The 15,864-nt window shown below is 37.9% G+C and overlaps 1 protein-coding gene across 7 annotated transcripts in view; it reads right to left on the bottom strand.

Moving 5' to 3' along the window:
* LRCH2 (leucine rich repeats and calponin homology domain containing 2) overlaps positions 1 to 15,864 on the bottom strand; it is a 72,531-nt gene that overhangs the window by 43,739 nt on the left and 12,928 nt on the right. For 4 of the 7 annotated variants that reach the window (XM_039489715.1, XM_039489714.1, XM_039489717.1 and 1 more), the window contains exons 2-3: positions 2,306 to 2,450; positions 13 to 139 (exon numbers count right to left, since the gene is read on the bottom strand). In XM_039489715.1, the coding sequence (XP_039345649.1) occupies positions 13 to 139; positions 2,306 to 2,450 (272 nt within the window). Of the gene's footprint in view, positions 1 to 12; positions 140 to 2,305; positions 2,451 to 4,306; positions 4,360 to 10,915; positions 11,052 to 15,864 lie in introns of those variants that run through there. The other 3 variants (XM_039489720.1, XM_039489719.1, XM_039489718.1) reach the window with 3 other exon arrangements.

Raw genomic sequence — 15,864 nt, 5'->3', positions numbered from 1 at the left:
AATTATACTCACCAACTCCATCAGGTCTCTTAACTTTCCAATTTCTTCTGGAATGGATACCAGCTTATTATTACTGACAACCAAAACTTTAAGTGGCAGGTCAAACAGGTATTTTGGCAATGTTGCTAAAAGATTTCGACTAAAAAGGGAAAAAAAGATTACATTGAAATAGTCTTTTGAAGCTTGTATGAATTCCAAGAAAACATTCTCTCTGTTCCAATAGGTATTAAAATACACAGCAATACCCCTCATTCAAATTTTAGCTGTGTTCCCCAGTGTGAATCACTTACATGAAAAAAGCCTGCCGTAGCCAAATAAATTCCATGTCCCCATTCAATTTGAATAAAATAGCATTCTAGTGTAATAATTTAGTCTTCCAATAATATGATGTAAAACTAGGGAACAAGATGCAATTATAAAAACATTTCAACATCTTGGCAGACCAGCCTGTACAAGTAATGTCAGTTAAAATGGACTGAAGATAAACAAGACAAAATAAGCAAACCCATTGACTTGTAAATTGAATCTCTGGGCTTCTCTACACTTGAAAAGCTACAGGAGAACAGCTGCACTTTGGAGTAGATACTACCTAGGCCAGGGGTTCTCAAACTGCGGGTCAGGACCCTTCAGGGGCTCATGAGGTTATTACATGGGGGGTCACGAGCTGTCAACCTCCATCTTAAACCCTGCTTGCCTCCAGCATTTACAATGGTGTTAAATATATCAAAAAGTGTGTTTAATTTATTGGGGGGGAGGTCATACTCAGAGACTTGCTGTGTGAAAGGGGTCGCCAGTAAAAAAAAGTTTGAGACCCACTGACCTACGCTGATGGCAGGAGTTCTCCTGTCGGTGTAGGTAACTCATCTCCCCAAGAGGCAGTACCGAGATTGATGGAAGACTGTCTACAAGTGAACTTAGATTGGCTTAAACTATGTGGCTCTGGGGGTGGGAATTTTTCTCACTCCTGAGCAATGTAGCTGGATTGATCTAATTTTCTAGTGTAGACCAGACCTCTGTTAGGGCTTGTCTTCATTCCAGCAGTAGAGTCTAGTTACTCCACTCCAGCTAGCTTAGCTCAAGAGAATGATGGGCCAAACTGTGAAACACTCAAGCTATACAGTGCTTTTGACTAGCAACACAGAGGGAGAGTTGAGGGAGCTGTTTTGGGTAACCACAGAGACAGATCCTGAAGGAGGGTCTGAAAGCAGCTGAGTCCTTCCTCCTCTTCACCAAGCAAGGATACTTCCCCAGAGAAGTAAAGCACATCATGGAACAGGCCACTCAAATACCCCAAGAACCTGCTTCAATGCAGAAATAAAACCCCCTACTTAAATGTGCATTTGTTCTGGTCTTGTTTGAGGAGGTTTTTTCCTGCATCTTTTATCCCCAGAAGCAGAAAAGGATTGTGCTTTACAGCCCCTTTGCACAGGAAAAGAAAAACAGCACAGATCTCTCAGATGTCACTAGTGCTCTTTAAAACCTCCACAAAGCAGACCATTCTTACTCTGCAAATTTGCCAGTGCATAACTTCCTAAATATTCCTTCCTGTTTCAAATTTGGCCCTGTATACTACATCTCCATAAGCTTCTGACTAAACGTCACTTGAAGTTGAGTTTTAAAAAAAAAAAAAAAAGGACAGGACGGGGGGGGGGGGGCACATTGGAGCTTTCAAGACATGATTAACAATTATTTTTCCTGAGTCCTCTCTCTCTAGCAATCAAGTCACCTCAAACTTGACAAGAGCAAAATGACGGATGGTCACAAATCCCATGTGCAAAATGTACAGTGGAAGAGATTATTCCAGAAGATTTTAGGTGATCAGGGACCAAAACTTGGGCATATTGTAGAAAACAAGTCTCAGCTGCACATGGGAAGGTTACAGTTTTCCATAATACCCCATACAATATTTATGTATACCGATTAGACTTTATAAACAAGTCTTCCTGAAAAGCTGGTGTTTCTTTCGTCTCACAAGATCCCACTATTTGTTTTCAGTAATACAGTCAGCTCTCTCGCTACTCATTTGTGTGCTAAGTCAATTGAGCCTTCTGAAGAGAATAATCCAGGTTCTATAGCCTATTTCCAACCTTCATAGACACTTTTATCTGTATAGCACCAGAAAGAAAGGAAACTTCCATTAGCTTCCCACATAGTTAGCTTCTGTAAATTACTGTTTGGAATATGGCAATACAGTCAACTCCTTCCCATGAAGGAAGAAGGAGCTACTTGATCTACAACCAAAGCCATCTTTCCTGAGGGTCTATATATAATCCCTAGACATCAACAGGAAAAAAGAGTTACTCACCTAATATTAAGATATGTTAACATCTGCAGATTTTTGATGGCTTCAGGAATGGATTTGATGCAGTTGTGATACAAATTTAAAGTCTCAAGTGGTGCAAACAGCCAGACATCTGGAGGAATTTCAGTAAATCTGTTCTTTGAAAGATCTGAAAAGAAAAGATAGTTTTCCAAAAAGTCAAAAATTTAACCAAAATTGGAGAGATGCACAAGATAACTGCTGTCCTTGCCATGTTGCTGCAAGATTAGGTGTTTGATGTTTATAAGTATTTTGGTTTTACTAGATGCTGCTGAGAAACAACTTATCCATTCACCCTGTTAAACAACATTATTTTAGCAGATTTATCATGCCTTTCATCTCAAGAAAACACAACTGTCATGTTTTCCATTTAAGTAGTACTAATCAAACAGTTCAAAACAGAATAAAATCCAGACAAACTAACGCTAGGATTATTTTGGTGGGCAGAAGAGGGGTGTAGTTTCCACCATATTCAAGTCGCAATGGTGATATGTTTCAAAATGCAAGCCATCATTTGAAACTAAGTGGTCAGAACAAAATACTACAGACTATATGAAAAAAGCTCCCATACCATAAAAAAGTTGCAACAATGACTTCATCAAGTCTACGTTCTCAAATCAAGTGACAGAATCAGTTCATGTTGTCATCTTTGACAGGTGAGTACACTGGGTAGTTTTAATACACATCAATTTAAAAGTGTGATATGAACCCTGAATTCCAGAGGTATCAATAAGGCTGCCATTTAGTCATGGAGGCCTGGGAAGTCATGGATTCTGTGAATTCCAAAGACCTCTGTGACTTCAGCCAGCACCAGCTGGGAGCTTCAGGGTCCCCTGTTGCCTGTGGAGGCATAGAACTGCAGGGTACCCCCTCCTGCTGCCAGGCAGGAAGTGGGGAGAAGGGCCCCTACCTCTCCCGGCCAGCAAGGGGGGCCCCCACTGCCTGAAGCCACCAACGGAGGGGGCCCCTGGAGCTCCCAGCCCACAGCAGATGCCCAGGCTCCCCATTTGGTTATGGATATTTTTAGTAAAAGTCAGAGACAGGTTACTTCTTCTGTGAATTTTTCATTATTGCCTGTGACCTGTCAGTGACTGTTACTAAAAATATCCATGACAAAAATCTTAGCCTTACTGATCAGTTAACCACCAAAAAAGTTTTTTTTTAAAAGATGTCAAGATCCTTAGCACAATAGTATATATAATAAAGACAAGTGACTTCATTTGGATAGATCAGTAACCCCCTTTGAGTCCATTCTCACTACTAACTGAGTGATTTAATATTTGAGCAAAACCCATTCAGCTAATTAAGTTATGACAGGACAGTGAGTGGGTGGGCACATATCCACACAGAAGCACAGAAATGTAAGACTGGAACGGACCTCAATAGGTCGCTTAGTCCAGTCCCTGGCACTGAGTCAAGTCTAAGTATTATTCTAGGCTATCCGACAGGTATTTGTCTAACCTGTTCTTCATAACCTCCAACAACAGAGATTCCATAACTTCCCTAGGAAATTTATTCAGTGCTTAACTATACTTTCAATTACAAAGTTTTTCCTATGGTCTAACCTAAATCTCCTTTGCTACCATTTAAGACCATTACTTCTTGTGCTGTTCTCAGTGGATGAGAACAATTTAACACTTCTTTATAACAATCTTTTACAAACATAAAAACTATCACATCCCCAGTCTTCTCTTTCCCAGACTAAACAAACTTAACTGCATGCATAAATGCATGATTTGTGTACAAAGCAACAGTAACATCACATTAGAAGTAGACATCAGCGTAAGGACCTTGCCACTCTCTAAGAACATTTGGCTTTTTATGCCAATTTTCAGTAAAGATCAAAGTAAAATCCTGGCCCCACTGACTTCAGTGGCCAAGATCTCAGCCCACGTTTTTAGAACAAAATAAGATCCCTGAACATCAGGGTTTAAATGAGCCGTGACAACCTTCACATAACATTTTAAATGTTAAAAAAGTAACTACCTACACAGTATCTTTTCCAGTACAGATTTTTCATTCATGAATAATTTTTTTCTTCAAGAAAACGGGAAGACTGGGAAAGAGTCAGGCCTTTGTATTTCTTTATACATTTGTGTATCTTCAGGGAGTTCTTAACCTCATCTTGTCAGTTTAGGTAAACAGCTTCTTCTCCCAAAATAATCTGTTACAATGAACAGTAAATTTACTTATGGAATTAATTCGTTAATTATATTTAGGCTTGGAAGAATTAGATTTTTAAATTGGTAAACATCATTTCACCCACACACAACAGACAAAAAAATATTTCCACTGATGATAAAGTAAGGCAAAAGTAAGAAAAATGCTGCTTAAGAACACTGATTTTAATTTAAGGATATTTATTTTTATATTTTGACATATTATGTTGACAATTTGTGTTTTAACTTTTTAAATCTTTAGATCTACGATCATTAAATAATTATAAGTAGTATTACAGCACTATCATTCTTCAGCATTATCACCACATAGAACAGATTTTTCCTCTTGCTGTTGAATAGGTCCATGAAAGATTTTTCATTGGTTATGCACTCCTTTCATCATGGGGATAAAACACACAAAAAATGCTTAAAAACAAACACTGATAGTCAAAATTATAAAAAATAAAATAAAATAAAATCTAGTTCTGCAAAGCCTACTCATATTGAATAAAATAGAGATTAAGGGCACACAATCTAGATAGAATATAGAGATGCAAATATCAGAGGGTAGCCATGTTAGTCTGTATCCACAAAAATGACGAGGAGTCCGGTGGCACCTTAAAGACTAACAGATTTATTTGGGCATAAGCTTTCGTGGGTAAAAAAAACCACAAAGATTTATTTGGGCATAAGCTTGTTAGTCTTTAAGGTGCCACCGGACTCCTGCGTGTATTAGAGACCCAGATTTGTTCCTTTATTCAAAATAACTGTAGAAAGGTCTCAAAGATAATAGTTAAAATTGCATTTCAAACTTATCCTAGATAAACAGACTTGCTTTTGCAAGCAAAATCTTTTAGATCAAAAAACTGCAATTTAAAATGGTTTATTACTGTAATTTAATGGAATTAAAACTAAATCTATATAATTAAGAAAGAATGCATCTTGTCACCATAACCCTAATTAACAAAAATTTTCTGCTTCCAAGATGCTTTGATTTTTAAAAAACACTAGAAAATGGAAGATTCTCCCTACTTGAAACTGGGTTTCTGTAGCAAAGCTATTGAAAATCTAGTAGAAAGAAAATCACTGGTCTATTCAAATATACAAAACAGTGACCCAGTCACTGGATTACAAAAATTTTATTCCCCAGCCAACTATAATCCCTGTACATGCTGCATATTTTGCTTCAAATTGGATTCTTCCTTAGCTTTTTTACATGCAGGAGAACCTCAGAGTTACAAACACCAGAGTTACAAACTGACCAGTCAACTACACACCTCATTTGGAACTGGAAGTACACAATCAGGCAGCTGCAGAGACCAAAAAGAGCTAAACAGTACAGTACTTTATTAAACATAAATTACTAAAAAAAAAAATGTAGGAAAAGTTTTAAAAAAATTTGACAAGATAAGGAAATTGTTTCTGTCATTTAAATTAAGATAGCTAAAAGCAGCATTTGTCTTCTGCATAGTAAAGTTTCAAAGCTGTATTTTGTCAATGTTTAGTTGTAAACTTTTAAACGAATAACCATAATGTTTTGCTCAGAGTTACAAACAACATCTATTCCCAAGGTGTTCATAACTCTGAGGTTCTACTGTATACTTATGAAATAAAGTTCAACCTTGAATTATCTTTAGTATCTGGGTCGGAAAATAATGCAGGAGTGGACAGGGCCCAGGAATCCTGATCAGAATACAGAGTAAATCTTCTCCAGAAAGTGTTCATTACTACCTGAAACCCCTATCCTTTTGTGACTGAGAGCCTGTGTTTTAGAGTGCCTACAGAGGAAGAAATTTTCCTTCTTCTGGGACTGATCCCATGAGGTATTGAGCACTCAATTCCCATTGAAGTCAGTGAGGGGTTTACAAAAGTTTAATATCTTTCAGCATCAGTCCTATGGAGAGATATGAGGAAAATGGAATGCTGAGAACTGTGGCAACCCATCCCCACACAGGCATCTAGCATAGGATGGCTCATGGGAGTTTCCCTAGGTTGGAAGGGAAAAGTGTTGTGGCCCTTCAAAGCCCCAGTACATGAGGATCTTCTGAGCACCCCTCTGTTATTGAGGGAGAGAGGAAGTCCTAGAAAACAGAACCCTGTAGGGCCATTCAGAAGAGAGAGACAGAGAGAGAATGAGAATAAATAAATAAATAAGATGGATTATTTACATTCTCTGTTTCCTGATGCTGTTACATCCCCCTGCCCTCCGGAATATCATTACCTTCCGAACTAATTTCCCCATCCACACACTGAACTTGCTTCCAAATCTCTTCTGTCTCATTTGTCCTCTTTCACTCCCATTCATCTCCCTCCATCCTCCCCAGTTCTAGATTTTTAAGGCTTCTTTCCCCTTCTTTAATTCCAGCTTCTGGAACATCTCCCCGCTCTTCTGCGCCCCGTCCCCATCCCCATGAACTGTTGCAGACAAATCAAGGGAAATAAAATATTGTTTAAAACAAGGTTAAGGTTTAATCCAGATGCTTTTACACCACAGATACTGACTAATCCAAGGCATTTTAAATGAATTAAATGCAGAAAACTGCAGTATAAAATTACAGTGCAACTGTTACAGGCATGCAGGCATATAAATACATTTTGCCACCACTGATGTTCAGACAGGTACACTTGTGATAATTGTCAAAAGGAGGTTATGTGCCAAAATGCAGTATTGCATGTGGAGATAAGCTCAACTAAGCGCAGTTCTCAGAATGCTTTTCATACACTTTGTAGACCTTTACTGCCATATATATTATATCTTGCAATTTAAGAAATTTCATGTCTCAAATAAAGACTCTGAAAGAACAGATTTATATGCTCAAACATGATTTAACACTAAGGATGGTTTCAAACAAAAGCAGATTAACACTGGTTAATACTGTCCAAACCCACAATGTTTCCTTCCCTGTTTGAAATATACCATTTATTATTACTTCACCAAAAAACCTGAGGCTGTCCAAAACCTGGGCAGTGCACTTTATTACACTTGCTTAATAAACACAAATGGTATCTGCCTCACTGACAACCAGCAGAGAAAATGTGTTTTGGTGAAGTCTTATCATGCAAAAGGGAAATAAAGGCACTAAAATCCCCACATATATTCCACTATAAATTACCATATGCCCTTTGAGAAATGGCATTTTCAGTGCAATCTATATAGTTTAATACTTTAAAGGCAGGGATTTTCTAAGTGTGTTTAATTCTTTTGGTACCTAGCCAGCTGTTAAAGACAGACACTGAATTTTAATGCATAAAGATAATTGTAATCAATAGGAAAAGTTCTATGGTACACATTGTGGAAAAGAAAAAACGACTCCATTAGCAAAGGAAAATTATATGTGACATAAAAACATTAATTTTGTGCTCCCTCAGCTGACTTTACAACTTGTACTGTGTAAGCACCATGTTTCCATACCTGGGCAGGTGTCATTCCAGACTTGCAAAATTCTAATCACCCAGGTCAGTCACTTTTTGAGGAGTGAGAAAACGAATATATTTTTCCATAGCATATATCCTTGTCATTATGCCAAAGGGTGAGAGATTATATTTTGTGCTGTTCCTGGTAAACTTTCAGGTAGTTTTGCAAACCTGCATTATGTGATAATGCTCATTTACAATTGAAAGTCTCTGGCATGGTAATGTGTTAGATTAGATTAGTTTATTATTAATCCTTGGATTACTACTAGTTATGTCAACAGAAAAAGAATGAGAGAAAAAGAGAACTTTTAATGTAAATAGATAAGTGGTAATCTGGCATCTTTTCAATTTATATATTCTACCAAATATGCTACACATTTCACTCTGAATACATAGCAAAGCACTTCTGTTTCCTCCCCTTCCAAACTAAATAATACTTCTTCTAGAACCTTATAGAATATCATCATTAATACACATAAGATCTCAAACTTTTGAGAGACACTACAGAGCGATTCCAAAACCTTCCACTTGCAGTTCAGGTCTGATCACACAATGCATATGGCCATCTCAGTGTACAGGTAATTTTCTCCAAGTACTGAGAGAGGCACCTTATACGTGGAATAATAATATGATAAGATATCACAATCAAATTACCCTTTACACAGTGCATATGCAATCACTAGACAGAGCAATGGTGTTGAATAAACTACATGCAGTCAAATACTGGGCTCATTAAATATAACACTCAAAATACATAATGTAATTACATGCTCTACCTATTATTCCTGTCTCATATAAAGGCAAATATCCAGTCACTCCCTTTTCCTCTTTTCAAACACTAGGGCAAGTGACATGAGGAAAATCAAAAAGTGGGTAGGGGGAGCAAAAGCCCTCAAACTCAAGATCTGCACCTTCCTTGACAGAGCTGCAATAGTGGAAGCAAGGGTGGAATCCACAATGCAGGCATGGCTAAGGCACTTTGACAGCTGTGTCATTTAGCCCTACAGATAACCATGCCTGAGCTACACTGCAGCTTTCACCTTTACAGCCAACAGTGGATGTGTCCCATTCTAGCCTGTGTAGACAAAGCACGGGACACTGCACAGCATGTATGTGAACAGCACAGAAAAATGTCTAGTGTTTCAGAGTAACTTTCCTCCCCATATATACATATACACACACCTCCCTCAGGAGCCACAAAGGCTGAAACACTGCAACATCTGCTACCACCATAGACATTTAACCAGACAACATAATGTTGGAAAACAAATACATATGAGCCATCAACAAGAGAGCTTCTTTTTCAGAGAGCATCCTCAAAAACAACAGATAAAGCTCAAGGATGAAGGCCTCGTATTCAGAGGATGCTAATGTGGACCCAGTAACTTGAAAAACCTCTACTACTATTAAGTGTCAGTGTCACCTATAGGCCATATGCTAATATAAAAAAAATAAAGACTGTTCCACTATTATCTTTCTGTTATATGGACTGATGCAGCAGCTGCTCTGCGTGTATGTCAACACCCACTAAATTCAAAGGAATTCCCATTCATGGAAGGGCTGCAGCATTGCCCCCCATCCACAAATGCAGAAGTGAACACAGACACAAGATTGCTGCGACCATCACCAATTCGTTACTGTACAATTCTTGTGGGTAAAGTGTTTGTATTTTGTTTTTCGTGCAGTGTGGCAAGTGAGTGTATTTAAGACTTTGATTTTATTAGCAAGCTTAGTCCTATAGTACAATGTTCTATAGCTAAAATGGTAGAATAATTATAGCATGTCAATGAGATGAGCTGTTATAGTTTAAAGAGATTTTTGGTTTCCTGACATATGCAAAATAGGAGTGCTTATCTCACAGAAGCTCTCCTACTTCTTAAGCTCTAGAGAATTCTCACTCCAACTAGGAGAATTCAAGCTTTTCATGGTTCCCTTCTTGGTTCCAAAACTACAAATCACAAGGGATAGTTTTTGAAAACCATGTAAATGAAAGCTGAATATGTTGAAGGAAATCAAGATTGAAATAGCTGGATTTAAGTGCTACACACTCTTGTTTAAAAAAAAAAAGTTACTGGATTTCCTTACGAAGAATCTCAGTTTAAGTTTCTTTAATTATACTACTTTAACTGGAAAGATTCCTTTCAGATTTGTCGTGTACTTTAATATACACAATCATCTGGAACAAGTCATATGACTAAGTGATGTGCTACTTAAACATCTCACAGTGTGCTAATTACACATTGTTGATTAATTTTCCAATCAAGGATCAACACCATGAAACATGTATTATTTCCATTTTACAGACATCCCACTTTCACTCCAGAAGCACCACACCTCAACCACAGTTTCATCTTCCCGTTTTACGGAAACAGCATATCTTGCCTTGAGGTAAACACGGGAACAACGGTCTGGTCCTGTACTCCAAGAAGGGACCCTACTATGCAGACTACAGTTAACTTGCACATCAGATCCCCAACATAGGTCTTTTCTGCTGGCCCCTGTAATCAGCCATTCAAAAAATCATCACCTAATAATATGATCAATCCCACTGTTCCTGGAATTCATCAAATTTTAACAAATAAATGTATAACGCAGAAAATAGAGTGGGATTTCATATATGAAATATTTCTTCTTATGAGCAGGTTATTAAATAGCTCCCAATATAAGGATTCCTGTACTGTACTCTGAAGCATATGCTGGTGTCAGAAACTGGATGCAATTCTAGATGGACAACTTGTCTGCTCCAGCACAGCAAGTTGTAGGTCTGGAAATCTAGGTTTTATTTCCACTCTGCCACTGACTCACTTGAGCAAGCTACTTCACGGGCAGGGAAACGGAGGTACTAAGTGGTATAATATTATTTATCTAACTCACATGGGTGTTAAGGCTTTTAAGCAACTTGCAAATGTTCAGGGGGAACATGCTTCATAGTGTTATTTATGTTTCGCTAACATAAAAATGTAGAGTCATCCGCTTAAAAGTCATCTTCTCCCTCATAAATGCTGGCACACTTGAAACCAACCTGAAGTAAATGGAAATTCTTGGCAAGCATCTGGATTCAATTATTAGTCTTCCAGTTTCACAATGGCGCCCAATGTTTGTGTCACTCCTGATGACATCTGTCAGCTTTGATGAGGACAGATCAACAATAGGGGAGGCTGAGGGTGAAGAAAAAATTCTACTTATCTTGGATACTTAAAATATACAATGCTGCGAAAATATACGCTATATTTTAACCCTATATTCCTGTTGTGTCATAATTTCAGTTTCCCATCGCCATCTTTCCAGTAAACCCAGGGTAGAATTATGGCTTACAAAACTGTTTTAATATTAACATTGTTTTATAAAGATTAATGTAAACAAATCACAGTTTAAAGCACCATATTTTATTTTTATGAAATGTTACTACAGTTCTATGGGTGGTGGCAAGGGGTTTGAATAATTAATTTAGGAGGTGGGATTGCCAGTACAGTTTGGGCTCCACCCATTTAGGGTTGGGAACCACATTTGAAGATATCTTTGTTTCTCTCTGACAAGTGTGAATAGAGCCAAACCATGAGGCATATGGTCCCCTATGTGGTAAGCCCACACTGAGGCTAAGCCGCTCTATCACCTACACTGCGTTTTTTGTGAACTTCTCCCACCATTCTTCTAGCACCAGTGACACTCGACCAGTACTAGTAATTGTGGGAGCACTCGTGTAAACCAGCTGTTGGAGTTTTTATTACAATTGGCTAATCCTTAGTCAGCACAAGCCAGGACTATGCAATATACCACTGAAAGCCAGTTCAAACATGCTAAAGTAAAAAGAGGCAGGGGTATGTCAAAGAAAGCCTCTGTGTAGACAAGACCAAAAGAGTTCATTCTAGTTTTCTCCAGATCATTCCACTGGATGGATAATTAAATATTTTCCTTAGCCTATTACTGATGCATCATAAAAACAAGCCAAATTTACCATTTTAATGACAGCAGGATCATTTCCTCATGAACAGGTTTACATGGCGATGATTAATCTGTGCAGGACTAGAAAATATGGGACCCACAAAGGATGCTTTGTTTTACAAGTCATACACCAGTATCTGAGTTACACATCTGAATATATTGAAATTGAATCATTAATGATCAAATTAAGTTAGCCATTAGCCAGAGAAGGAAGGAAAAGTTACCACTCAGATTTCATATCTAGCACCTGCTCCTTTTTGCTCCCAATTTTGATACTCAATGGACTGGACAATTGCATTTAAATTTAATCTTTCATAAGTTTATCCAACACAAACATAGCCCCTTTCCCAGATAGAAGGGGAAAGTGAAAGAATGAAATCACAAACTAAAATAGTTTTGTTTGTTTGTTTTTGAGAAAAGTAAACCTCAGCACTAAGATTTCTTGTCAGAGCAGGGAAAATTATGATCCTTGACTCTATCTCAAGATGAATGGTAAGCCACAGAAGGCAAAAGGGAAAAAAGCCCCAAGACTCCGATATCTACCACCACTGGAGTGTGCACTAATTCACTCTTGGATACGAAAAAGATTTGATGCCATTTAAACATCTATTAATACTAAATTGTAGTCATTCTAATATAAAACAGGCACTTTTTATATCACGGTAACGATCCTTGGATTCCTATGACCATATCAGTGGCCAAAGAAAGTTAAAATGAAATTTAAATTTACTAAGTAATTATTGTACCAGTGATGTGATTACAGAACCCACATATAAGTAATTCCAGGTGTCTGGCCTGAAAGTCAAAACACCAGGAATTTTATATAAACGTGTGTATATTTGTGATATTTTTCTCATTGATACACAATGTAATTTCAGTGGAGAAGAGGTGGGGAAAGGATTCTTTTCTGTCAAAAGCACAAGAAAGAGTCTGGACAACTGGGATGTATTCCAAGAACTACCACAAACTTCTTGTGACACTTATGGTAAATCTACAAAATGGAGATAGTTCTCTACTTCACTGGGATGTGAAGCTTAATTTATTAGTGTGTGTAAACAGCTTTGATTTTTTGGATGGATGGCACTATATTAAAGTCTAAATATTAAAAAGCAAGAGAATCTTTTCAATAATAATTAGAAAATAAGTTTCTCTGCAACTTATTGCAGCTGCTTGATCAGTAACATTTAAAGTTAATGTTGGGAACAACTTAAAAAAATAGTCAATCAATTAAAACCCACTTCTACTCAACGTAAAGACAAACTGTCTTCAGAGTTACAACTGCCTAATCATCTGAAATGAAACTTTCACTGTATACAAAAATTTCACAATATTTCATTTAGCATAGAGTACAGGAGTAAGAGAAAGACACTTGTGACAACCAATGGAAAATGATTCAAAATATTTGATATATCAATCCCAGATTCTTATTTAAAAAGAAAAAACAAAGATGTGCATCTGAAACAGAAAAAGACACACAATCATGTTCCAGATCAAAGCCCTTACCAAGTATTCCACAATCTATAAGGGAAGGGGAATGTCCAATGAAAGCTCAGTTTTTAAGCCGACTGTCTCTATGGGCTCAGTTCTGCAAGGTGCTTAGCACACTAGCATGATCCAGCAAAGCACTTAAGCACATGCATAGCTTAAACCATGTGAGTAGTCCACATGTCTTCCATGCAAGATAGCAGCACATCGTGCAAGATCAAGCCCTGTAAGAAGCTGTGATTCTTCTAAGTAGAGGGATGAAGAATTAAAAAAGAGAAAGAATCCTCTCTGTCATAGATCAGCATCCAATCATTGCAGACTAAAGGTTCCTTGGCAGGGTTATTGAGGACTTTTTCTAAGCTTTTATTCCATTATTTCAGCTGTTGTAAAAGAGGTACAAATACCTATATAACCCTTGCCAGATATCCAGAGACTCCCACTGTCAGTTATTTTTCCCTATTATTATGCCCTGTAAAAAGAAAAGAGGATAAATCTCAGAAGTGCTGGTCAGATAGAGCAACAGGGGGGAAAAAACACCTGCATCAACAGCAACATGTAGTTTGTGTCTAACATCATTCTTTAGTATGATTAATAATAACAACAGAAAGAGAGACGTGCCCATACCACTCAGAAAAGTGCCAAGTTTCTGAAGAATTTAAAGTGCTACTGCTATTAACACATCTTTCAGGACTCTGACAACATTTCTTTAGAAACTGACTGTGTTCTACTATGTAATAGTAAACCAGGGAAATAACAAACACAGTCTACTTCAAACCAGGATAGTTGTTTCTGCAGAAGAGATCCATTTCTGCTGCTCATTCCCAAACTGAAGCCGTAATCATCTTTTTGTGACATCAATCATTTCCACAGTAACTAACTTCAGTGTCAGAGGATATGATTTCAATTTGGAAAGAGGAAGTATATATTTTCTTGTCACTGAGGAACAGAGGCCCTGTTTTTATGCAATTGTCTTTTTTAAAAAGGAATGACAAATACAATGTGAATAATAATACCATTCTCCAAGGGAAAAAATGTGGTTGATGAGAAGTTGGCAGACATTTAAAGACAAGACTCAATCTATTGTCCTTAAACTGAATCAGTCCATAAGTCATATACAGATATCTGTATCTATAAGTATGCATTTAGAATAGCAAGACATGTCCATGGGTACATATCTGCCTTCAAGACCTCTAATGATTCTTATGAATTTATATTGTAGCATTAAACAAACAAGTATTTATAAAACCAATACAGAAGATTAGTGGTAGAAAACAGCTCAATGACTTTAGCTAAAAGGAGTTCACAGATTAGTCTGTCATCAGTTTACCAAAATGGAAATAAACCCCATCCCATTACACACTTTTTAAAAAAAAAAGTACTTTACAACTGTATCATGATCTATTACAAGAAAGAAGTAGAGAGTAGAGAGAAGCTAGTAAGTGAAAAGTGGTTTTAAAATTACAAAAGACAACACATAATATGTTGCTACTTTAAAACTGTATTCTAAGGAGAGCTGGCAAAGACTCCACTCCTGTATTTTGGTTAACACATTCCACTGTGAAATATTTTTGTGACTTTGAGAAATTCTAAAACCCTCAATGTTTGCAGCAGGTTTTTTCAAATTTAGCAGTGGGAAAGTCCATGGGCTGGAGAAGGGTCTTTTGTCCAGTGAAATTCCATTCAGGTTTGGCTGACAAAAACTTTCAGAAGTCTCCACTTCTCTCGGGTTGCTTGTGTTGTCACCATGCCATAACTGAATGTGAACACTAATTTAAAAGCCAGGCCTCCATTTCCAAAGCAGCACACACCTTTCTCCCCAACACACTTAGGGCTAGTCTACACTTACCAGCCGGGTCGATGCGGTGAGTTCGACTTCTCAGAGTTCGAACTATCGCGTCTAATCTGGACGCGATAGTTCGAACTCCGGAAGCGCCGCGGTCGACTCCGGTACTCCACCACTGCAAAAGGCGGTGGCGGAGTCGACCTTGGAGCTGCGGACTTCGATTCCGTGGCGTCTGGACGGGTGAGTAGTTCGAACTAGGGTACTTCGAATTCAGCTACGCTATTCACGTAGCTGAATTTGCGTACCCTAGCTCGACCCCGCTTCTTAGTGTGGACCAGCCCTTACACTGGGAACATGGGGAGCTGATGACCACTCCAGTGGTGACTGTTTGCTCTTGCCGCTTCCCTTCCTTAGTCTTTACATCTACCTAAATCCACTAGCAAAAACAAAGTCAGAACTAACTAACATGACATTTGCTGCTCTTACAAGGGTAGTGAACAATGCATGTTCTATTCTTTTCTCCTACCCTTTGTCTGTTTTGCTTATTTGGATTGGAAGATCTTTGGGGCAGGAACAGTCTTACGCTTGTGTTTGTACAGTACCTAGCACAATGATTCCCATTCGACCCCAACCACCATCATAACATGATAAAACAGCAGCAACAACCAACAATTCTAGAATAATTGGATGGTATCAGACTTGCCAATTTAGTTCTTAGTAATACACTTTTAAAAACTGAACATTTGCTCCAGGTTCAATTA

The sequence above is a fragment of the Mauremys reevesii genome, linkage group 9 (assembly GCF_016161935.1).
Source record: "Mauremys reevesii isolate NIE-2019 linkage group 9, ASM1616193v1, whole genome shotgun sequence".
Classification (NCBI taxonomy): Eukaryota; Metazoa; Chordata; order Testudines; family Geoemydidae; genus Mauremys; species Mauremys reevesii.
The sequence above is the reverse complement of the archived record's forward strand: the minus strand, read 5'-3'. Positions and strand labels throughout refer to the sequence as shown.